Raw genomic sequence first — 25,742 nt, 5'->3', positions numbered from 1 at the left:
TCCGAGACTGCGAGGTAGATCAACAGCGTTTCACCTTCCTTTGGTTTCAAAAGTAACGGAGGGCTTAACAAGTACCATTTCAAATCTCTCAAATCCTGTTGGCATTCTGGGGTCCATTCGAAGTTGTTTTTCTTTTTGAGCAATGCGAAGAAACTGTGGCATTTCTCTGATGACCGAGAAATGAACCTGCTCAAAGTGGCCAATCTCCCCGTGAGCCTTTGGACTTCTTTCATGCTCGACATCTGGTCCAGGATGTCTTCGATGGCCTTAATCTTATTGGGGTTTACCTCAATCCCCCTTTGTGATACCAGAAATCCTAGGAACTTACCGAAGCTGACCCCGAGCGCGCACTTCTCGGGATTGAGCCTCATGTTATGCTTCCTTAGGGTGTCAACAATTTCTTGCAGATATTTAAGGTGATCACATGCATTCAAATACTTAACGATCATATCGTCTATATAAACCTCCATAGTTTTTCTTATTTATTTTTCAAACATCTTGTTTACGAGGCACTGGTAAGTGGATCCCGCATTCTTCAACCCAAAGGGCATCATATTATAGCAATATGCGCCAAAATTTGTTATAAATGAAGTCTTTTCCTGATCCTACGGGTTCATCTTAATTTGGTTGTACCCGAAATAAGTATCGAGGAAACTTATTAACTCGTGCCCCGTCGTTGCATCAATCATTTGATCGATGTTTGGCAGTGGGAACGAGTCTTTTGGGCACACCTTATTCAAGTCCTTATAATCTACACACATGCAAAATTTATTGTTCTTCTTAGGAACTACTACTACATTAGCTAGCCAGTCTGGATACTTTACCTCTCAGATCAAACCGATATCGAGTAAGCGAGTTACCTCTTCTTTGACGAATTTATTCTTGGCCTCCGCAATAGGGCGTTTCTTTTGTCTTATCGGAGGGATGTTAGGATCCAAACTTAGCTTGTGTACGACCACCTCCGTTGGGATACCTGTCATGTCCGCATGCAACCAAGCAAAATAATCGGCATTAAATTTAAGAAATTCAATAAAGCCAGACCTAAGCTCGGGGTGCAATCATGTCCCCAAGTGGAATTTCCTTTCTAAGAACTCTTTAAATAATGCAACTTGCTTGAGCTCTTCTGTCATGGATTTTGTTGCATCCGTCTCTTCTGGTACCTGGAAATACCTTGGTACCTGATAATATTTCGACACTTCTACCCCCGGGTTAAATTCATTCTATTCGGGAGTGGGCACCGGTTCTTGTAGTTGCTATAACGCGTGTTCCTTCCCTTTGCTACTGGAGATCGAAATTGCATTCATCTCCCTTGTCGCCGGTTGGTCACCCCTTATCTGTTTAATTCCTTTGGGCATTGAAAATTTCAGTAACTGATGATACGTTGACGGTACAGCTCTCATCTCGTGCAACCATAGTCTTCCCATAATAATATTATATCCCATGACACCATCCAACACTTCAAAAAGAGTCGTTTTCATCACCCCTTCAGCGTTCGTGGGCAACAAAATCTTTCCTCGGGTTGTCACGCTCGCAAGGTTGAATCCGACGAGGAGTTTTGTGGCCGGAATGATGCTTCCGGTGAGTTTAGCTTTCTCAAATACTCTCCATTGTATGATATTGGCCAAACTTCCGGGATCCACTAGAACACGTTTAAAGTCTAGCACATTTAAAGAAATTACCAATGCGTCTTTGTGAGGTAGCAATAATCTGTCTGCGTCTTCCTCCGTGAAAGTGATGTCGTCTTCAGCATCTTCCCAGAGTCTCTTGCCATGGGTTATTAATACTTTCGTCTTTTTTGCTGTCGAGAAGGTGACGCCATTGATTTCATTCCCCCCGAAGATCATGTTGATCGTATGATCTTCTCCTGCTTTCAAGGGTTCAGCGTTATCCCGATTGCGACCGTAGTTGTTCTTGGCCCGATCACTTAAGAATTCTCTGAGATGCCCATTCTTCAATAGTGTCGCCACTTCTTCCCATAGATGTCGACAGTCCCCAGTCCGGTGGCCATTCATCCCGTGGTATTCACACCACAAGTTGGGATCCCTCTGGCTGGGATCGGATCTCATCAGTTTCGGGAACCGTGATTCTTTGATATTTCTCATAGCTGACACCAACTCTATTACACTAACGTTGAAATTATATTCTGACAACCTCGGGTAAGAAGGATCCCGCGTACTTGACGTTTCTTTGTCTTGCAATGATCTATTGTTCCGATCGAAATTAGTCCTTATATCGGTGGCGAACCTGTCTACTGACCCGAAGCCTCTGCCGTGACCTTCGGTCCGTTCCTAGGGAAAAAACCGGCCCCTCAATCGTATGTCCGTGTCGAAATCGTCTTTTGATTTTTCTCTGTTCTTCTCTCGTCCTTTTGTCGACGACAGGAAGCCAACCTGATCATATTCGATCCTTATCTTCAACTCGTAACGGTTGTGGACATCCGCCCATGTCGTTGCTTGAAACTCAAGCAAGCTTTCCTTCAGTTTTCGGGAAGCATCTGAACTTCTCGGATTCAGACCCTTGGTGAATTCTTCAGCCGCCCATTCATCCGGAACAGTCGAGAGCAACATTCTCTCCTTTTGGAACCGGGTAACGAACTCTCGCAGAAACTCGGATTCTCCTTGTGCAATTCTGAATATGTCGGCCTTTCGGGTCTGCACTTTTCTGGCCCCAACATGAGCCTTAATAAAATAATCTGCGAGTATCTCAAAGGAATCTATGGAATGCTTGGGTAACATCGAATACCACGTCAAGGCTCCTCTCGCGAGAGTCTTTCCAAATTTCTTCAGCAAAACGGATTCAATCTCGTGAGGAGCTAAATCATTCCCCTTTATTGCCGTTGTATAGGTGGTAATATGCTCCTGAGGGTTTGAAGTTCCATCATACTTTGGCACATCGGGCATTTTAAACTGCTTTGGGATTAATTCTGGTGTCGCGCTTGGTTTGTATGACAACTGAGTATACTTCTTTGAGTCTGGACCTTTCATAACCGGTGGTGCGCCCGAGATTTGATCCATGCAGGCATTCACTTCCCTCATAAATCGTAAGAGTTCATTCTTGAAGGGATCGTTTTCGTTATTGGGGCCGGATCCGCTCCCCCCAACCCCATCGGAGCCAACCTCGCCCATCAGGGTGTTTTTGTCGACCCTATGCGTTGTTTGATTCGCGGGAGTGCCAGGCAGAACTGGACCCCGTCTATTTGCGTTATTTGAAGCCCCCGACAGCGCCTGCTTCAACTCTATCATAACCTTATCCTGCTGTGTGAGGTAGCCTAGAATGATCGCTTGTTGTTCTTGTAGGACCCTTACCACATCAACAACATACTCCTCTTCAACATCATCGGGAGTTGCCTCCCGAACATGTCGTGGGTACCGCCTATCGTGGACCGGCGAGGCATCGTTTCCCTCATTGTGGGTGTCACTGACTGAATCCTTAAGATGAGGCTGGTCTCCTTGAACCTCAGGATTGTGTGTGTTGTTAACACCATTATATGCCATTTCTTATGATTTTTTATTAAGACAAATAATCAAAATACGTTAGTAAAAAAGGCAAGGGTCAACTTAATTACACGGTTGTCTAGGCCCCATGGTGGGCGCCAAACTGTTTACCCGTAAAATAGTACAGTTGAATTTATACGTGGTTTCTAGACAAGTAAATTAATTTGATCCTGAAATAATGAAATAATTACAGAAATACACAATACTTAGTCTTGAAATAAAGATAAAAACATGAAAAACAGTAATTCGGGGGCAGAGCTTCCGGGCACAACAGTGATGAAACCAAGGAACGAGAAAATAAAATTGTATAAAGCATGTAATCGATTATAGCGTAAGTTTTCCAGAAAAGTCCTTTCCTTTACAATGATAACAGAACTCACTATTTATAGTTACACCTAGGGAACAAGGTCCTAGGATCATGCCCTTCTTTAATGTCAATTATGAGGGTCATTGAAAAAGGTATAACGGTGAGCATAAATGGCATATTCTCTGTAACGGACAGCGCACTAAATATTGTGGAATATTCTCCATTAAATGCCACCGGGCGGAGGGTATTTATTGCATCTTTATGAGCGTTATTCTTTCCGGTGACAGACAGGATAATTGTCTTCGGTTTTAGTTATCTCCCGCCTTAGATTCCACGTGTCCCTCTTTTGGACGGCCACGTAGCATAGCATATTCTACCCTATAGAGTTGTGTAATTTAACGTGTTATAACAAATTATCTGTCGCATATTATATACACTAACGTGTAGTTACCTTTTTTTTATTAAACTGAGCTAGTCTATATTCATTGGATATTTTTTAAATTAATTCTAAAATAAAATATCATTACATGAGGAGTTGGTAAATCTAAACTAAGCAACTCCTAAGTCAACAGCTGGGGAACACCTTCCAGTGGAGTATAAAATAAAGTGCTCCAAAGTAAAAGCTTGAAGAAGGTATTAATCCTTCCATCTAAACAAAACGGATTACGAAAATGGCTAAACGACAGAAGGAATTCTTTCTCGTCCTAATTCTGAAGTTGAATAACTGACATTTGTCAATGTTCAAAGCAGCTCTTACCTTCATAGGTAAAGTGTCAGACCCCATAAAGAAAATATAAGTCTTCTTATATAAACTCCAGTTAGCTAGTGAGTCTGCAGTGCAATTAGCTTCCCTATAACAATGTGAGAAAATAAAACAGTCTTTCTGCCTTAGCTCTCTAATATGTGAATGTTTATAGCATTGATCAGGACTAGAGAATCAGATTCAATTTTGACCTCCTTGTATCCATTGACAATGCACCACTCTAAGACAACTAGAATAGCCTTTGCTTCAGCCATATTATTATTATTAGTACATGAACCAAAGAAATTGGAGTAAGCTATAATTAGATCCTCATTGTGATTTCTCAAGCATCCTCCTCCACCTGCTAAGCCTGGATTTCCTTTGCTGCATCCATCAGTGTTACCATTTGACAGGGATAACCTTTAGTAAAGGTTTGCATCTTTCCACAGCATGGATCAAATGTTTTCACTCAGAAAAAATAGGCAAAAATGGGAACTTCACATTAATAAGAATGCAGATCCTGTTCTGGATTTGGAGCAAAAGTTTTTTAACAGAAGCTTTTCAATTTCCATATCTAATAGCATATCTTTGTTTCCAAATTTCCCAACATATCAAACATGGGAGGCAGTGAATTACAAAAGAGTGAACATTGTTCTTGGGCTTTGTTAACCACCAGTTGGAAAGAGTTTGTCACACTCTATTGGTAGTTCTCAAACCACAAACACCACCAAACAAGTCCAAGCAGATGATGCGCCATCACCGCTAATGAAAACATGTTCAATGGTTTCATATTTAGGAGCTTTACAACAAGAACACATAATGGACCAACAAACCCAAATTTTATACTGATCTCACCAATAGGCAATCTGTTATGAATTAATCTCATTATAAAGAAAGATATTTTGAAAGGGAACCTTTTATATCAAATATTACTAGTAGAGTAAGGTAACATTTCTAGATTGCTTGAAAAGATGCCACGCGGATTTACTAAAAAATGAACCATCATTAGTAATGGTCCATAACTAGTTTAGAGCCTGGCAATGGAACTAAGAAGAACATTCTCAAGAGCAGAAAGGTTCCACTGACCTTCAATGAATGAAGTCCATAACTGTCTCCTTTCCTTTATTAGGGTCATTTATAAACTTGGATAAGGAGCCATGTTCTGACCAGTTATCCCACCAGAACGAGGCCCTTCCATTAAAAAGTATCCACTTAATATGTTTCTCAGACTCAATCTTGATATCCATCATTCTTCTCCAAATATGAGAATGACCGAGATGTATACTATTACGTTACTTAGCTTCAATAGAATCCCTTCATAGAGAGTTTTTGGGTCTAAGGACTCACCATGACTTAGCTGCAAAGGCCTTGTCTATGTCATGGATGGACCTAAAACCAGCTCCTCCTACATTTTTATCAAAGCACATAGAGGACCACGAGAACCAATGTAGTTACCTTTTAGGTATCTCCATAGTATAAAGTTTATTTACATTGTCATTACATAATTAACCTCACTTCAAGTTTCACTCATAAATTGGCATATTCTTAGGCATGCTTAGTGATCCTTACAGCTCTTTCACTTCGGTTTGGACGAAAAACACTGAACAAGAAAGACAAACAAATTAATCCAACCTTTTAAGCTCTACGAAGTAAGAGGAGGTGCATTGTTAGATTCGGAATATTAGACTTACCATTGAGAACTAAGACAGAAAGCGATCAGGTTGGTATCATGATTCTCTTTTAGTTTCCTAGCTGAAGCAATAAACATAATCGTGGGAACAAATCTCAAGTTTACAAGATAACAAAAGGATAGGTTTATCACTTTGTTTACTTCTTTAATCCCATTTTGTTAAGATATTAATTAGTAGTATGTTTATCACTTCCATTCGAATATGGTTTGCTTGTTTGGTTGCAATTTGGCCAACTCCACCAAGTTACTCCACGTATGTTACTAACACATACATAGAGTAAACATCTACATAAAATTATCTTTGAAGTGACAAAATTAAGTAAATTTCTTTACACCGCAGTTGACAGGATTTAAACTCATTTGTTTAACCTAATTACCATCTAGCGCCACTTAGAGAGTTAAACAAATAAAATTGTGATTATTTGCTAAGAACGAATAAGCCTTTCTCATTTATATGCCACAATCTGGTGATATCAAAATTCAACAGATATGTCAACTTTCCAAAGTTCATAGTGCCTGACATAATCAGATAGTATAAAAACTTCTTAACCGTGCTTGATGAATGAAAGCTAATCGGCCCAAGTGACCAGATCTACCAATATCTGATGGAGATGTAGATGTGATATACATATTTCATCTTAACTTTCATATATGCATCTCCAGTGCAATTGATGTTACAACATACAAGAATACCTATCATTGATGTAATGGCCTTCAAATATATCGTTGTTACATAATTCACATTGCCCAGAAATCCTTCCTCTCCCAAAAGAGAGAATAAAGAGCTTGCTTCTGTCGGTCTCAGGACCATATGATAATTTCTCTCGGCATTTTAACAGTGCTAGTCATCGATTTATTCTATAGGTGAGCTTGGTGACAGGGTTAGTAACAGAAGCAGGATTTTGACTTTGAATGGGAAAAAAACTCACTCGGAGAGCTCTGACCGTTCTCTTTTAGCTGTTTCCATCATTACATGCAAAAATTTGCCAGGCTCACAATTGTAAGGACTAGCAAGTGCTGCGTGCGCCAAGAATGGTAGCTTTCTAAGTGATCTTCCACTCATTCCCTAAAAGATAGACATGCATTAACATTGTGTGATTGATGCTGTTGAATTTACTTGACTGGATACAAGGGGCACATCTTTACCTCACATGCCTCTGCAGCTTCAAGGAGTTGTTTACCAAGGTGTAATGACATCTGAGACTCAGTTGTAACTATGCTCAGGTTCTCCCTCAAACCCGCAAAATTTGGAAGAAGATGGTAAGCGTCCTGCATATATTACAGCCATTTCATAGAGATTATTTAGTGCACTATAATCCAAGTGGATCAAAACAACTCAAAAATGATCCAAGAACAACCAGCACCTGAGAATTTGACAAGACGCCAGTACGCAATAGCTCTTGCAAGCATGATCTTAGTATCTCATAACGTGCTTGAAGAGTTGGTGGTCCCACATATGCCTTAATGTCAGCACGATCCACAAAAGCTATATCTGCAATCTCATGAAGCATACAATTTTTAGGTTAAATAAACATATGCAAGTGTGATCAGGATACTGTTCAAAGCATGTCACTGGGAGGAAAAGGGAAGTAAAAGGAAAATGCTAATTAAAGAAAAAGAGAAGTAAAAAGAAAATGCTAGCCAATTGAATGGTAACATCGGTTTAATAAGCAGTAACTATTCATGAAAACAAAATTTTCATCTTACATTAATGTACATGAAGATCCAATAGCATTATATTCATACTAGCTTGTTAAACACGCAGTACATGTCAAACTGTTTGTAGTAGTTTTAAATTTTAATTGCAGAAGAAAACGATGATAGGAAAATTCCAAAATGCTTCCTAACTACTATTACACAAGATTCAAACTAGGAAGAAAAAATACATGCACGATGATCTGCACATATGCTTTTCTTAATGAAAAAAGAAGAAACTGAAACTGCTCATTAATATATTAACAAGAAACTAGACCTCTGCACGATTATGATCTCATACAATTAAAAGAAACTCAGAGTTACTGTGCTTGCAATTTTGCTGTCAAAACAAAGCAATACATAGCATTTTATATTTTATCTGGCACGACTGCTTACAGTAGAATACTTGGAAAACAAGACATTTACATTATATTGTTCAAATATTTCTCTCTTTCAATCAGCTGGATGGGTTCAACTACCTAGTCCTGAAACTAAACAGGAGTTCGCAGAAGACATATTATGTACTATACTTTGACAAGAAGGCACCAAACTTTACAATTTTCTGGGTAGATAAATACTGGGATGACGGCAAAGATCAATTATAGAAACTTATGATAGGAAGTAAGGCCCATATCAAAACCCCAAGTATGACTGGAAACTGGAGAGTAGGAGCAGGACTAGTAATTCAATTTCCTGCTTTATCCCATCGGACTAAAGAATTTTCCCAGTAGAGAGTAATCCCATAAATCCTTACTAAAATGTAATGTATGTAATTCGAGAGGATGAAAAAGGATAATTATTTTTTTTTATAACCGTAGTGTCCGGGCCAGCTTGCGCGCACCTCGACTAATTCCACGGGATACCTACCACCTCCCACCAGCAACAGGTATCAGGTAACTCTATCCACCAAGGCTTGGATAGATGGGAAGAAATCACCTGGTATTTGCCTCCGCTGGGATTTGAACCTGAGACCTCATGGTTCTCACCCACTTCATTGACCACTAGGACACGATAATTATTATGGCCATATGATCAATGTTGGACCCTACTCCCTAGATAATGGAAATGCAAGATTCTCTAGCCAATGCATAGATCTAAAATATCTGAATTATATCCATAACTTTACTGTTAAACTATCAACATTAGGATGAAGAGGCTCCAATGAACTGTCCTCATATGGCATCTGAATTTAATGGTAGGCATACCAATAGCAGCAGTGATGTTGGATGTAGTGAGAATTATGACATTTGGTGCAGACTTCAACTTGTCAAGTTGGGTCAACAGAGCATTCACTACCTGAGAAGATATATCATGTGTCAAACGACAAATAGATATGCAGCTTTATCAAGAAAACACATTTGTTCTTTAACAAAAGAAATCCTAACAGGTTTTAATTTTGGTGAGTAATATAAAGATTATGGTACCCGGATAGAATCTGAAGGTTCAGATCCAGACAAAGCAGCTTTTCTAGCAGCAGCAAGGCTTTCAACTTCATCTGGAAAAATATGGGCAAAGAGTTATTATGCTAAACGATAAATAAATAATTCACCAGTATAACTGAATTGTTCATTTATTGTAATTCTCACCAATCAGGACAAATACCAGATTGTTTTCTTCCTCTACCATTTCTTGGATTTTCGAGAACAGCTTCGCAACCTAAGGTTGAAATAAGGATGTAAGCCACTTAGCTGAAGTGGAGCACAAAGGTGTCAAAATAGAGCTGTCTACCAAAGAATCAAATGGGCAAACTAGTGCAACATTGGAGATAGGAAGGTGGAGATAAACAGAATGGAGGACATCAAATTACCAAACAAACTTCTTGGTGGTCCCATGTTCTAGTGACTAACATGATTAGGAAGTAGAACTGCATTGCAGAATATATCAGGGCTTTTCAACACTCTTATATACTTTTGCTTTTGCTTTGACAAAATTTTAGTTTCTGTTCTGAGTACTTCAGCTGACAGATTAGATAACAAGTCTTGTCTCATAATAATATAAGAAAATATTGTAGTCAATGACATTATGGAAGTCTGTAACAGCATTTTCCTTTTCCGGAGAACAATCTTAGCACTAAGAGACACCTTCATCTTCATAGTTGACTGCTTGCGAATAATGCAGCCCATGCAATACAAGAATGACCAACGAAGACAATAAGTTGATAGATGCAGCTTAACCTGAAAACTTTAAAACACTAAGGGGTCATTTGGTTGGCCTAATAAGAAAAACAATCCCCTCAAAGTAATGCCAGCATTTGGTTGGTGTTATTAAATAAACCCCGCACTCAGATATGCAAGAATCTACGTATTAGTTATGTCGATAGAATGGAATAAGATTACACATATTAGCAATAACAACAACAACTATTATGTCTCAATTCCAAACAAAGTTGATCATATGAGAATAAAAATATTTAAAGATATAGATGCCCTTAAAGTAATCCTTACATAACAATCCTACATTATTATTCATAGATTCAAGGCACAAAATTCCCTAAAATATTATTTACCCCATAACAACCGCTTCATTATTATTCACCGTATGGACAATCCTTATATGATAATTCCCACATAACTAGTATGTGAACTAAAAGACCCCTAATTCGACTGCCAACTTGGCTCTTTGAGTGTTAGTAAAACTATCAATGATCTTGACCGTGGGTCAGTCTCTTGCGACGTGCGCATGTGGACTCCATTATTGCAATTAACTAGACCAGCATTAGAGAGTATGAACTTGTAATGTAATCGTGGAGTTGAAGTTTCAGCAAAATTCATTTTCAAGCACCAAAACAGAATCCACAAATATCCAATCTCATCAACCAACTATTCCAAACTAGTGCTGCATGCTCTTCAAATTCATTGTCCTCCATGGACTCATTCTCTGCCCTATGCCAGCAAATTGCATCAAAGATAAGAAGCCAATATAAAGAATATCTTCTCTTGGGTGTGGCCTGGTAGTCAATGAAGTGGGAGGAGAACCATGAGGTCTCAGGTTCAATCCCAGTGGAGATAAAAAACACTAGGTGATTTCTTCCCCTCGGCCTAAACCTTGAGGGGCAGAGTTACCCGTACTTGTGCCGGTCGAGGTGCGTGCAAGCTGCCCGCACACCACCATTATCACACAACAACAAAAAACTCTCTTGGTTTCAGCATTGTGAAGACTTGAAGTCTGTAACTTATACAGTTCGGCAGTTTCTCCCTCAGACTATGATGTAACTGAGAATATCTTATGATAGTCAAGTTATGGTAATTTTCTATTAGTCTAATAAATGGATAAAGCAGGATCTCAAATCCTCAGCACAATTTTCCTTTCCAACAAACAAAATGGTTCTTAAATTGTGTAGATTTAAATGTATGGATTTCAAATTCATCTCCAAGGCCAAGCTTGACCCAGTGTAGATAGGTGTCAAGACCTGAATAGTTATCTCAAAGTGTACTATGAAACATACCAGCTTGCCACTTTCAGAAAACCATTTACTGAACAATGAATGTGCATTGACTTCGACCAATTGGCTCTGTGGGTATCTGATTTATGCGAGTATGAATCCAAAGGAAAAAAGGAGGTCAGCAAAGTACCCAAGTGCTGGAACATCCAATAGAGCATTACTTGTGTACAAACCTAGAGCTAAAGCGTATGGAAAGCTTCTGCGCCAATGCTTTGCATAAAGATGTCTTTCCCGTTCCTGGAGGTCCATGCAGAAGAATAATACTACAAACCATTAGAAAAGAAATCAGTGAGAAAACTGGATAACTGTATCCAAATGCAGGACTGGAAAAAGAAACGCAATCAAGGACAGATAAGTTTTGCTACATCCTTAAGGTAATAAAAGCTATAAAAGAACGAATTGTGTGGGAGAGAAAACCAGAAAATCAATATCTGATTACTTCAGCCCCAACTACCTAATTCATGTTTACAAAGGTAGATTTGAATAATTTTCAGTTCAACACGGACATTAATTTTTCAAATAAATTATAGGTATAGAAAATATCTGAAAATGCTATTAACTATGAATATTTGCTTAAAAGGAATTAGAAAGATCACTATCAAAGAAGAATATGTTTGACTCTCTTAAATAACAACTAGATCAAACAAAATGGGACGAAAAGGAAGTAATGAGCAGCAAGGCTATCTGAACTCTGACCCATTTGTCACATTAAAGATGGGAGCTCGTGCTTCGACCAATTTACTAGTTTTACTGATGCATATATACTTTCAAAAACATACGCAACCAAATTGTTGCTCGATGTAGTTTTCACATCTTATGTCTGAATTACTAGAGTACCCATGTTTGTGCCTAGTAGTTTGTCTTGATTTACAGTTTGATTATACTGTCATAGCTGCTTGACATCAGTTCATCCACTTATTTATGGTACTTAACAACAATAACAACAACAACAACAAAAAATCCAGTAGTTTCCCACAAGTAGGGTATGGGGAGGGTAGCCTTACCCCTACCCTTGGAAGGGCAGAGAGGATGTTTCCGATAAACCCTCGGCTAGAGAACGACTGAAAAAGAAAAGATAATTGCAACAAGTAGGAACAACAACAAGATGAAATAAGATTGAATCCAAGAATGCAATCAAACTCTAGGTAGTAATAGCCATCTATGGATAAAAGATATCATACTAACATTAATGCTAGCGAACTGAGTAAGACAAAGAGAAACGCTCGACTACCTACGAACCTTCTACCATAATTTTTGACCTTCACATCCTCCTGTCTAGGACCATGTCCTCAGTCAGCTCCAGCTGCGCCATGTCCCGCCTAATAACCTATCCCCAAGACTTGTTAGGCCAACCTCTAGCCCTCCTGCTACCCACCGAGACTAACCGCTCGCACCTTCTAACTGGGGCTTTTATACTTCTCCTCTTAACATGCCCGAACTATCTCAACCTCACCTCTCGCATCTTATCCTCCACAGGGGCCACTTCCACCTTTTTCCGAATAACTTCATTTATAATCTTATCCAACCGGGTATGCCCACACATCCACCTCAACATCCTCATCTCAGCTACTTTTAGTTTCTGGGTATGAGAGTTCTTGGCCGGCCAACACTCTGCTCCATACAACATAGTCGGTCTAACTACAACCTTGTAGAACTTACCTTTAAGTCTCAGCGGCACATTCTTATCACACAAGACACCGGAAGCGAGCCTTCACTTCATCCATCCTGTTCCGATACGATGCGTGACATCTTCATCAATCTCCCTGTTACCTTGTATTATAGATCCAAGATACTTGAAACTACCTCTCTTGGGGATGACTTGCGTATCAAGCCTTACCTTCATATCCCCTTCCTGGGTACCGTTGTTGAACTTGCACTCCAAGTATTCCGTCTTGGTCCTGCTCAACTTGAAACCCTTAGACTCTAGGGTCTGCCTCCAAACCTCCGGCCTCTCATTAACACCACCCCACGTCTCGTCAATTAAAATTATGTCATCAGCAAATAACATACACCATGACAACTCACCTTGAATGTGTCTCGTCAATGCGTCCATCACCAAGGAAAATAGGAATAGACTAAGAGTTGATCCCTGGCAACCCCATCATAACCGGAAAGGAGGGTTGTGAAAAGCGGTCGCTTCCTCGCTTAAAGCGAGAAGCGAAGCGACCCTTTACCCGTTTCTGCCATGTGAAGCGACTCGGGTAGAAGCGAGAAGCGACCAAGCGAAGCGAAGCAATGCAAGCGAACGCTTCTTTGTTTTAAACAGGTGACAGGCTGTTTAATTAAAAATGAAGGGTTTTCAGTGCTTTTTTATTAAAACACGACCATCGGAGCATCTGAGAGTCTAAAGAGGCGAGTAGGGTTCTTCAACTTCAAGCCTTCAATAGAGATTCAGCAGCAACAGGTATGTAATGATATTCCTTCTTCTTCTTCTTTTTCTTTCACTGTTTCAACATCCAAATAGCAGCGAAATGCTGGCGAATTTTTTTTTTTACCTTCGGTTCTTCTTTCTCAGTCTTCTCCTCTTCGTTGAGTTTTTCTTTCATTGTTTTTATGCTGCCCAGTTTTTAACAGAACCATACTGCCCGTCCTCTTATTTTTATATCCTTTATTCTTAGTTCTTATTGCTTTTCTTATGTGTTATGTAGTTGTTCTTTTAATGGCACCAAAAGAAGATAGGAAAGATCCGGCTTGGGCTTACTCTACAAGAGTTAGCGAGACCAACAAGATGGCAATTAGATGTCTTTTTTGTGACAAGATTTCAAATGGGGGAATCTATCGTCAAAAAGCGCATCTAATCGGTGGTGATCCAAATGTCGCATCTTGTTTTAAAGTTTTGTCGTATGTGAAGGAAGAATTGAAAACATTCCTTCAAAAAAAAAAAGAGTTAAAGACTCAAATGATTCATGAACAAGAATTGTATAATCTTGATGAAGACAATGATGAAATAGAAGAAGGTGACGATGCTTCGTCGCTTCCATCAAAATCACAAAAGCGGGGAAGGATGCAAACAATGTCTTCTAGTTGTGGATCTACTGGCAAGACCAAAGGTCCTATGGATTGTTACTTCACGCAAAAATCTGGAGATAAGGGAGGAAAAAATGATAATCCTCAAATTGATGCCAAAGCGATTTTGAGGGATCGTGCAGTTACAATGTTTGCGTGGTGGATGTATGATGCAGCTCTTCCTTTTAATTGTGTTAATTATACTGATACTTTTTCTGCTTTTATTGAGGTCGTAGGCCAATATGGTCCAGGAATGAAGCCCCCAACTTATCATGAAGTTAGAGGTCCATATCTAAAAAAAGAGGTGGAAGAGACTAACAAAATCGTGGAGGAGCACAAAGTAGAATGGAACAAGTTTGGTTGTTCCATTATGATGGATAAGTGGACTGCAAGAAATGGAAAAATGATCATCAATATCTTGGTGAATTCTCCTAAGGGAAGCATGTTTCTTGAGACCGTTGATGCAAGCGACTCTTCTACTGATTCAACCAAAATGTACTCAGTGTTCAAGTTGTCACGGACAACGCCAGTGAAAATGTTAAAGCTGGTGATTTAATGCATGTTGGGTACCCACATATTTATTGGACTCCGTGTGCAACACATTGCATTAATTTGATCTTCGGTGACATTTTCAAGGAAAGACCCTTCAATTCAGTCTTTAATCAGGCAATTAGAGTGCATTTCTATATTGTTCAAAGGCCTTTGTTATTGAATATGATGAAGAGATTCACTAAACAAAGAAGCTTGGTGAAACCTGCAAAGACAAGATTTGATACCGCTTTCTTGACTTTGCATAGGATGTATGAGCAAAAAAGCAATTTGAAGAAGTTGTTTGTTTCAGATGAGTACACTAACGACGCCTCAATGCTACTCTTTAGTTTTTACATTGAAGTATTGAACATCTGCTTACAATTACATGTGTTGTCTATGCAGTATTTATTTTTTTATTTTATTTTTAAATTCCGCTTCACTTCAAAAAAGTGAGCGTTTCGCTTCTCGCTTCTCACTTTAAGCAAAATGGGGGTTGTTGCTTTTCCTCGCTTCACGCTCTTCACAACACTGCCGGAAAGTGTTCTGAGTCTCCTCCCGCTGCCCTAACCCGAGTCTTAGTTTCATCATACATGTCCTTAATCACCCTAATGTAGGCTACTGGGACCCCTTTAGCCTCCAAGCATCGCCAGAGCACCTCTCGCGGGCTTTTGCCATATGCTTTCTCTAGGTCAATGAACACCATGTGCAAGTCCTTTATCTCTCTATACCGCTCCACCAATCTCCTCACAATGTGAATGGCTTCCATAGTAGAACGCCCCGGCATGAAACCGAACTGGTTCTCAGAAATGGACGCACTGGTCCTCACCCTTACTTCAACCACCCTCTCCCAAACTTTCATAGTATGTCTTACCAGCTTAATCCTCCTATAATTATTGCAACTTTGGATATCACATTTGTTTTTATACAGAGAAATCATCATACTCCACCTCCATTCATCGGGCATCTTCTTGGTCCTAAAAATGACATTGAACAGCCTAGTGAGCCACTCCAAACCTACTTTACCCGCATTCTTCCAAATTCCACAGGTATTTCATCTGGCCCGGTAGCTCTACCCATGTGCATCTTACGCATAGCCCTCTCTACCTCCTCTACTCTTATGCGCCCACAATACCCGAAATCTCTGCGCATCTCGGAGTGCTCCAAGTCGCTCTTCGTTAAGGAGTTTATGGAAATATGCCTGCCATCTTCGTCTAATCTGAGCCTCTTCCATCAAAACTCTACCTTCCTCTTTGATACACTTAACTTGATCCAGATCACGAGCCTTCCTCTCTCTCACCTTGGCTAGCCTGTATAACTTCTTGTCCCCGCCTTTGGCCCCAAGCTCTTCATACAAACGCCCAAACGCCACAGTCTTAGCCGCAGTAACCGCTAACTTTGCCTCTTTCTTAGCCGTCCTATACCCCTCCATGTTCATCCTCTCTGCATCCTCATCCATGCTCTCTATAAGCGTCAAGTATGCCGCTTGCTTGACTTCCACTTTCTCTTGTACCTCCTCACTTATTTATGGTACTTATTCCAAGAAATTCTGACACTTTTAAAAGAAGAAGTAAACAATCCTCTTCATATTAGGCTCTATAAGTTAATTGGTAATCCTTTCACGTATGGGATAATGAAGTCAACACACTGTCAATGTGTTAATGTCTCAATGTTACAAACCTGATATATGACATGTATTCAACATGTTTCAAAATGTTTGTAAATAATCTTTCTTTCACAAATCTTGGCATATTGAGATAAGCTATACAAAAATTCACAACAAATAAACAATATATTCAGGCATGGAAGGGAAATTTCAAAATAAAATCAATGACCAAGGTTTAATCGATTTTATACATAGAATATGACTACTGGCAGGATCAATCACGTAGCATTCCTCGTTGAAGTCAGCATTACAAGAGTCTAACCAACCCAAAGGCACGGCCAAGTCCAAAACGAGCACGACTATCGTTCATGCGGAGCATCTTTTGGGCAGATAGGAGTAAATAAAGACCTCATGCCCATTGCATTTACCAAGTCCAAGAGTCTCAACAACTAGCCATGGACCATGCCATTACACGCCGGAGCGAGGAAGATGAGGGACAAAACTGCAGCATTTGGTTCACCGTGCACATGGAATGCGAGGGCCGAATGGAAACTGATTGTACATGATAATGTCTGGGCATAAGGTATGCAACACAAGAAAAACCGACTTCCGAACAAGCCTAACTTGTCTTTTTGTGTCATGATTGAGATGGCATGTAGGTTAGAGCATTGCTGCTCAAGTAGGGATCCAACATATCCACACAAGCAAAACATCACTCAAATGGCATGCGTACACATGCCTCACCAATGCACGTCAAACACCAACCACAATGGTCAGCATATAGATGCCATGTGTTGCCACCAATGCCAATGTTGCAAAGTCAAAGCAAGTCTCGTCAGACACGAGTTACACTAGTTTCTCATCCCACACCACCCTACTCCACCCCAATAGGCTATCCTATAAGATCCCACCGAAGCAAAGAAGGCACCTCGAGTTCCGCACACAGACACACAACATTTGGCAAGTCATGAGCTTAGCCCCAGGGGACAACACCAACAACATATAACGACTTGTCTGTGCATGGCACCAAATAACTATGTTGCATGCTGACTTTCCCCAATACATGCATGCCCCTGCCTGGCAGTAAGTACCTTGAGGTGCCTTCAACACATATATTCCCCTTATATATGTCTTAAGAAAACCCCTAAATGACATGAGTAGACAAAGTTTGGCCAGAGAATCATACTAGTCGTGTACAACACCAAATTGCACAATCTGAGGTACAACTAAGCTAATGCAATCACAAATGAATTTTAAGCATTGTAAGTAACTAGTATAGGAACCCGCGCGATGCGCGGATAATTTGACAGAATATTAATCTTATAAAATTATGATCTAATATATCATATTAACTTAATAAATATTAGTTGTATTTTATTATTTAATATAGTGTGCAAAAATATAACACAATCTATACAAAATTAAAGGATACACATCATATAGTAATCAAATAAATTGTTTGATCCTTTTTTATTTTTATTATTGTATTAGCAAGTACTTAGTACTATTGATAATTTTCTTGAGTGTTATTTATTTATCTTTTATTTTTTAATTGAATTGAAAGTTTCTTTATTTTTTTATTTTGTTTTTTTATTTTAAAATAATTCTAAAACTCCAACTTGAAACTACTCCACGATTTGAATGGATAATTTTTATTATATATTTTCATTTTTTTATTATAGCTAATTTAATATATTTTTAAAAAAAAATATTTGCAAAACTTCAACTTGAAACTACTCCCCAACTTGATGAGTAGATTTGTTTTCCTTTTTTATTATATATGTTTTCATTTTTTTATTATAGCTAAAAACAATTCTTTTTTTTTGTTTTTTTATTTTAAAATATTTGTAAAACTCTAACTTGAAACTACTCCCCAATTTGAATAGGTAGTATTTTTTCCTTTTTTTATTATAGTTAATTATAAGATATCTTTATTTATTAATTTAAATAGAGTAACCAATTAATTCAAAATTTAAAATTCAAAGGTTTTTTAGTTAGAAAGGGAGTAACCAAAACTATTCCCTAACTTGAATAGGTAGTTTTTTTTGTTTGTTTTTAATATTTTCAATTTTACTATAGCTAATTTAATTTTTTTCTTATTTTTTCTAAAAAATTTTAAAATAATTTTAAAACTCCAACTTGAAACTACTCCCCAGTTTGAATGTCACTTGAAAAATATTTTGTCTTAACAATGCCACTTGACTTTTTATATTTTTCATTTGAATTGAAAGTTTTTTTATTTCTTTATTTTTGTTTTTTATTTTAAAATAATTTTAAAACTCCAACTTGAAACTACTCCCCAATTTGAATGGGTATTTCTTTTATTTATATATTTTCGTTTTTTATTATAGCTAATTTTATTTTTTTATTTTTTTTAATATATTTTTAAAACTCCAACTTGAAACTACTTCCCAATTTGAATGGGTAATTTTTTTTCGATTTTATTATAGCTAATTATAAGATATCTATATTTATTAATTCAAATAGAGTAACCAATTAATTCAAAATTTAAAATTCAAAAGATTTTTTAGTTAGAAAGGTAGTTTATTTTGTCTTAAAACTCCAACTTGAAACTACTCCCAAATTTGAATTTGCAATTTTTTATTTTTTTTCAATTTTATTTTTATTTAAAATAATTTTAAAACACCAACTTAGTTGGAGCTTTGTCCTAAAAATCTATACATGGTGTCCCATGGTGATACCACTTGGCATCATATAATTATTTACTTCTCTTTTTGTGTGTGTGTGTATGTATATATATATATATATATATATATATAGACTACTATATTAGAAAGAAACTACTCCCCAATTTAAATTGGTAATTTTTTATTTCTTTATTTCCGATTTTTATTTTAAAATAATTTTAAAACTCCAAATTGAAACCATACCCCAATTTGAATTGGCAATTCTTTATTTCTTTATTTTCGTTTTTTATTTTAAAATAATTTAAAACTCCAACTTGAAACTATTCTCCAACTTGAATAAGTAGTTTTTATTATTATTAATATTTTCGTTTTTTTATTGTAGCTAATTTAATTTTTTCTTATTTTTAGTTTTTTAATTTTGAAATAACTTTAAAACTCCAACTTGAAACAACTCCACAATTTGAATGAGTAGTTATTTTTTTATACTTTCATTTTTTTAATATAGTTAATTATAAGATATCTATATTTATTAATTCAAATAGAGCAACCAATTAATTCAAAGTTTAAAAAGGGTTTTTTAGTTAAAATGGTAGTTAATTTTTTCTTAATAATGCCACTTGGCTTTTTGTGGTTATGCCACTTGTCTTAATAATGTGCTTTTGCCTCTTGGCTTAAGGAGAGGGCTTTTTTCTCTCCTTTTAATAATATATAGATATTTTTACAATAAATAATATTTATAAATAATTATAAAAAATTAAATATTTATATAATACAATAATAAAAATAGAAAATAGAAAAAAATGTGACAAATTTTCCAACACATCAAATAATTAAAGTGCACATATATGAGCACACATATCTGCAAAAAATAAAAAGTAACATAAAAATGAAATACAAAAAATGCACTAAAATTAATTAAACAATAGGTTAAAATTATGTAAAATTAGTGAAAAAAATATATAAAGTTGGGGAGAGAAGCATGAATATGAGAAGTGTGATATTGTGAACTAGATTGTTGGAAAGTTGGGAATAGATAAGCCAAAATGTGTTGATTAGAATACGACTATAATAGCAGACGGGTCGGGAAGCAGGCACCCTACTGCATGGTGCACACTGCCAACCACCATCACCACTTCCAACTACCTCCATGACCAACCACCATCGTCAATCACAATTGCACCATCCATCTCCACTATCACAATTATCACCACTACCAACCACCATCACCACAACTATCACCAGCACTACTACTACCAACTACCTCCTACATCACGGCCACCACCACTACCAACCACCATCACCACTTGACATGTCACTAGGCATTAGCCTTGCACTAGACAACCCGAAAAACCTTTAGTTGTGACATTGTCGTTGCATGCGGCTAGTACTTGACATGTCATTGGGCATTAGCCTTGCACTCGACACTAGGCATTAACGTTGTCCTTGACATGTCACGAGTCATAAGCCACTTGACACCCCAAAAGAAAACGTGCCTTAACCTTAGCATCCATGCATTTAGTTGTGTGCCATGTGTGGATGTCAATTTTAAAGGGAGCATACGCTCTGTATGATTTGTTGGACTTATTCGATCTTCCAAAACTTTGTGCCTATTTATCATAAAATAAGGAATAAACCGCCTTTAGAAAATGGTTAAAATTGATTGGAATAGAGGGTAGACGAATTGGAGTGGCAAGGCTAAATCTTAGTGGATCATGGCAGCACTACTCTAAATTTAAATACACCTCGTGTATTCAAGTCGTCTATAAAGGATTCAACTCGCCTCTTGATGGAAATTGTACTTCAAAGCAGTCAGTGCGATCCTTTTACCGTGATAACTTTGCCAATATCACGTGCCCTTTGGGCCAGAGGCCCCTACTGGGGGGGTCAATATGTGGACACCATGCGCATGCATTACTTCTAGACCGCATTCTAAGTTAAAGGCGTTCAGTCATAATCCGCGCAGGTAGCTTCGTGCCACTAGCTTTTTAACCAATCAGTGATGACCAATTGTGCGAATCAACGATTCTGCTCGTACTAAGTTGAATTACTATTGCAACATTATATTCAGTAGGGTAACACTAATCAGTCTCACGACGGTCTAAACCCAGCTCATGTTCCATATTTGTGGGTGAACAATCTCACACTTGATGAATTCTTCTTCATAATAACGGATGAAGAACAAGTTAATAGCTAGAAGATGAACTTCCTAGAGTTATATGAAACCCTCTCACATTTCTTCTGATAATACTGTTATAACTACCTCGCTAGCCAGAAAAATAAGGTTAGTAAAATAATCATGTTTCTAGTGGTGTCAAAGGGTCGTTTAACGAGCGCTTAACCCTGAAGCTAGATGCATAATAGGATGAGCACTTTGCGTTCTTAGGCAGCATTTTAATTCAAGAACCAAGTCGTTTAAGGAGTATGTTTCATCACCTATGGGCTATGCTTTAGAGAAAACAACACTAAACAATAACTAGTTCACCTAACCTAACAATAATTTTTTCAACTCTTCTGTCCACTATTAATGTATTACATATATTACTTTTTCATTATTCTCTTGATTTGCATCTTTCTTAATCAAAACTCATTGTGCTTGCCCTTAAAGCTCCAACAAACTTCAAAGTGCTTTTTTGCTTTTTGTGTTTGATAATGCCGCATATTACTATTTGGCTCTTATTTCCCACTATCTACATCCATTATCCCGTGATTTTTTTTTGTTTGTTTTTCCTTTTTTGCCTCTTTTGCCTTTCTTTCTTCTCTAATTTATATACCTGATCAAGTTAGTTATTTCTTGTGTACAGCAGTTTGTTGTGTCCATTTGTATTAGTTCTAAAATGTCAAATCCCACATTTAAGAAAAATCTCACTCTGACTTGTCAGTATCATCTCTAATTATTATTTTGCTTGGAAGATATAAGAGTCGTGATAGGGTTTGTGATAATAGGATAGCCTCAAAATTTGATATTATGTAACCTAACAAGATATTCAAACTTCATAAACAAATTTGACGGTCTACCTTTAGTAAAACAAATCCTCAAATTTTGCATACTAACAATATCCTGGGATGGGATAAATCCTGCTTCCAACGATTCCAATTCCTTCACATCCGTAATGCAGTAGACAGTTTCTAGAATAAAATTATTATTTCTCATACAATTACCAGGATTTTGTCAAAAATAAATAATGTAGAAACAAAGGTAGCATTAGAAAAGCATTGGAAATACTCCCCCGTCTCAATTTATGTGATACTGTCTTTTTTAGTCTATCTCCAAAAGAATGGCACTTGCTATATTTAGAAACAATTTAACTTTAAAGTTCTCATTTTTCCTTTAATGAGATGATTTATAGCCACAAAAATATCTACGAAATGTTTTACTCCACAAGTTTCAAAAGTCTTTCGTTCTTTCTTAAACTCTGAGCCCAGTCAAACAACCTCACATAAATTAGGACAGAGAGAGTAAGTGATTGAAGCTAATTATTTTTTTACCTAAGGCCTTTATTTTTCTCATAAGGTAAATAATTGTATCGAGTTGGGACATTTCCATATACAAGCAGTATACCAAAAAGTAGAGAGCCTAAACCAAAATATTTGTTGTTTTTGGTCCATATGCATTCAACAAGAGCTCATTAGAGCAGACCAACGTGGAAATAAGTGAGAACTGAACATGCACTCATAATCAATAAAACCAAATCTATCAAACGTGTTATTACCACATCGAGTCAAAATCTTGAAGCAAGCTTGGCTAAACCTACAGAATACTGATCCTTTGCACAATAGAACTTCAAAATGTTATCAAGTTACAATTTAGATCCTCAATTATGCATCCATAAGGAGTAAGTTGACATCGATAGGCACAATAAACCTGTACACTAATGAGTATGTTGTTTCATTAGGGCTTTTTGTGATTAATAAGCAAACAAATCGATACATCAAGTGTGGCAACAACCATATGCAAGATTGGGATCTGAAATACTTATGTTGAAGAGATTCTAATTAGCAATTTCATGAAGCATGTGTGATCCTACGGTGCATTCAATATGCAAACGGCTACCAAACAATCCGGATTTTGTACAAGTGCCAAAAGTACTCATATTACAGAACTAAGCTTCACTTAAACTGGTTATTCGAAACTCACCAAGACAAGAATGCAAGGCAGAATGAACATATCATAAGCACAGACAAGGTTTATAGGCAAAGCTTGGCCTCATAAATATTTGTGAATCAGGAAAACAAGTTTCTTACCGATTCCAAGATACTAGGAATGGATTAACTCCCTTTTCGGTAAACAGCAAAGCACTTGCTGCATATCGCAACAATCTCTGCTTGAGACCAGATTCATATATTAAGCTGTAGAAATGAAATGATAAATCACATATGTATTCCTTGAAGAAACATCTAGTTTTTTAAGCTAGCGAGCGACACACCTTTCCCACATTCCATTAAATTCCTTTGCGGGAAGAATCCATTCATTAAATGTAGAAAGCTGGCCATCCCCACTCAACTCTTCACATGGTCCTTCCTCACTAAGCTGAGAAATGAAAATCTCCAAATCAAATTCAAATTGGGGAGGTCAAAAAATTGGACACGTCAACTCTAATCGATTAGGTGCACATGTTGACTGTGTTAGCTATTCTCACACCAACCTCCAATTTCTCTTTCACTTCTTTTCTGGTTTATTCTATTTTACTTGGCAGGATTTATGAATAACAGGACATCATATAACCCTTTCATACAAGCAGTTACACGAATGATAGCTACAACATACGCACACATGAATCGTATGTTACATTGGGCTCAGGTAGGAGTACCAAATTCAATATATATCCAATATGGGCACAAGTTTCTAGCAACTTTTGTGTGTCTTGAAGAATCCTTTCATCAAGTTTCTATATCATCAAGCTAGGATAGAAAATAGGGATGCCCAAATGGCTTGGGACTTTAGGTAGCTTTAGAAAAGAAGCAGACCTGGAATACATGAACAACTGGTTTTACTTGCCAGAACAGAAGAATATCTCGGTTCTCCACCCACACATCTACAAAAGAAACAATGTAGCAGCGCATTAATACCCAAAAATAAGCTTGGTAAACATTAGTTTGCTTCTTTCTGCTACACAAACAGAAGGCCAAAGCGACTGAATATTTTATACCTGTGTCACAAACACATATGTGCTGAACATTTTCAGCAAGAAAGAGATCATCAATTGGAATTGGAATTGGACCATCCTCGTAGCTCATGCTCCTCTTTTCCAGCATTCTGTACAAAATGATTTTCCCAAATAAACCAAATAAGCAAATTTGACTGAGAATTCAAAATAAGAAAAAGTAACCTTAGCCATAAATAGTGTTCATATGAAACAGCATGCACCTTAACAATTCCCAGAGACGTCAAATACAACATTAACAACATATATGCCTCAATTGCAGCTAGTTGCAGTCAGCATATGAATTATCATCATCCAATTAAGCTCTATTAGGACCTATTGCATCCTGATATTCAATAATTTGAGTTCCTCTAACACTAGATTCTCTCTATATTTCCTAGTAACAAGCAAATCTCTAGCAACAGTAAGCCTCATCTTAGCATAGCATCACGACTAACATTATACTCAACTAATCAAACTTGACATTTAATTATTTTTGTGACATGTGTCCAGGCCAACTTGTACCCACCTCGACTATTCCACCAGGTACCTGCTACGGGTAACTCTACCCACCAAGGCATAGGCAAACGAAAAGAAATAATCTATTTTTTTCCTCCGCTCGCATTATCACTTAATTGTGTGGAAATGACCTCAGCAATCTGCATATGGTATACTGCAATTATCCTCTAACCCTATACTGGACTAGGAGCACTTAGTGCACAAGATAACCTCCTTTTTATCCCATTTAGTTGCATTATTTTCAATTACATACTTCAACATTGATATTTAGTACATTCAAAAGTAAGAGAAGTCATTCACAGCACCCAAAGACACCGAGACATAAATGTTGAAAATTTACATACCTCTCAACAGCTAACGTAACATCATCAATGCGAGCTGTACTTGAAGGCTTCAAACAAACTTCAACTACAATTACAAAAAATTAAACTTTTGGGCAAAAAGAAAAACTATCCAAATCCTTAAACAAAATTAATTCCACAAGGTAGAATGTTACAAATGTATAATATTGTGGAGAACCTGAAACAAGAACTTTTTCTTCAGGCAATGTGAGTGACGGAGGTGGAGGAGGATCCGGAACGATGCCGTTTTGCTCGCTGGTGTTGACTTCAGGAGCGTTGACCATGGAGATTTCCATTGGAGCGCTCATTTTGTTGTGACAATGTGGAAATATTTGGCTACTATGCAATGGAGAAACGCAGAAATGGAGTATGAAGAAGAATTGGCCAAACCCTAGGAGGAATTGGAAGACGCAAAAAAGAAAAGGGGGAGGTTTCAAAATGAGCGCGGGAAGAAGATATAAACACTAGTATATGTTGCGGGAGAATCCCAAAGTACCCGACCCGCAGAGTATTTTGGGCCAATGGCTCTTAGAGGCCCAATAAGTCCTCGGAATGAAAAGGTTGGTTCAGGCCTCTTTTGTTT

The 25,742-nt window shown here is 37.6% G+C and overlaps 2 protein-coding genes across 2 annotated transcripts; both read right to left on the bottom strand.

Annotated features, from left to right (window-relative positions):
* Positions 1-1,253: 1,253 nt before the first annotated feature.
* Positions 1,254-2,102, bottom strand: LOC138899823 (uncharacterized). Its single transcript, XM_070186520.1, has one exon. It carries the CDS (start codon positions 2,100-2,102, stop codon positions 1,254-1,256), a length of 849 nt encoding a protein of 282 aa, XP_070042621.1.
* A 4,604-nt stretch (positions 2,103-6,706) lies between these two features.
* On the bottom strand, positions 6,707-25,606 carry LOC104099241 (pachytene checkpoint protein 2 homolog). The gene is made up of 14 exons (XM_009606172.4): positions 25,338-25,606; positions 25,163-25,226; positions 24,306-24,412; positions 24,124-24,191; positions 23,583-23,686; positions 23,401-23,505; positions 11,544-11,633; positions 11,374-11,449; positions 9,515-9,584; positions 9,353-9,423; positions 9,134-9,224; positions 7,598-7,725; positions 7,380-7,502; positions 6,707-7,299 (listed from the first exon to the last, which is right to left on the bottom strand). The coding sequence occupies exons 1-14, from the start codon at positions 25,465-25,467 to the stop codon at positions 7,159-7,161; spliced, it is 1,368 nt and encodes a 455-aa protein (XP_009604467.1). The 5' UTR covers positions 25,468-25,606; the 3' UTR covers positions 6,707-7,158.
* Positions 25,607-25,742: the final 136 nt, after the last annotated feature.

This window comes from Nicotiana tomentosiformis, chromosome 10, assembly GCF_000390325.3.
Source record: "Nicotiana tomentosiformis chromosome 10, ASM39032v3, whole genome shotgun sequence".
Lineage (NCBI taxonomy): Eukaryota > Viridiplantae > Streptophyta > Magnoliopsida > Solanales > Solanaceae > Nicotiana > Nicotiana tomentosiformis.
The sequence above is the reverse complement of the archived record's forward strand: the minus strand, read 5'-3'. Positions and strand labels throughout refer to the sequence as shown.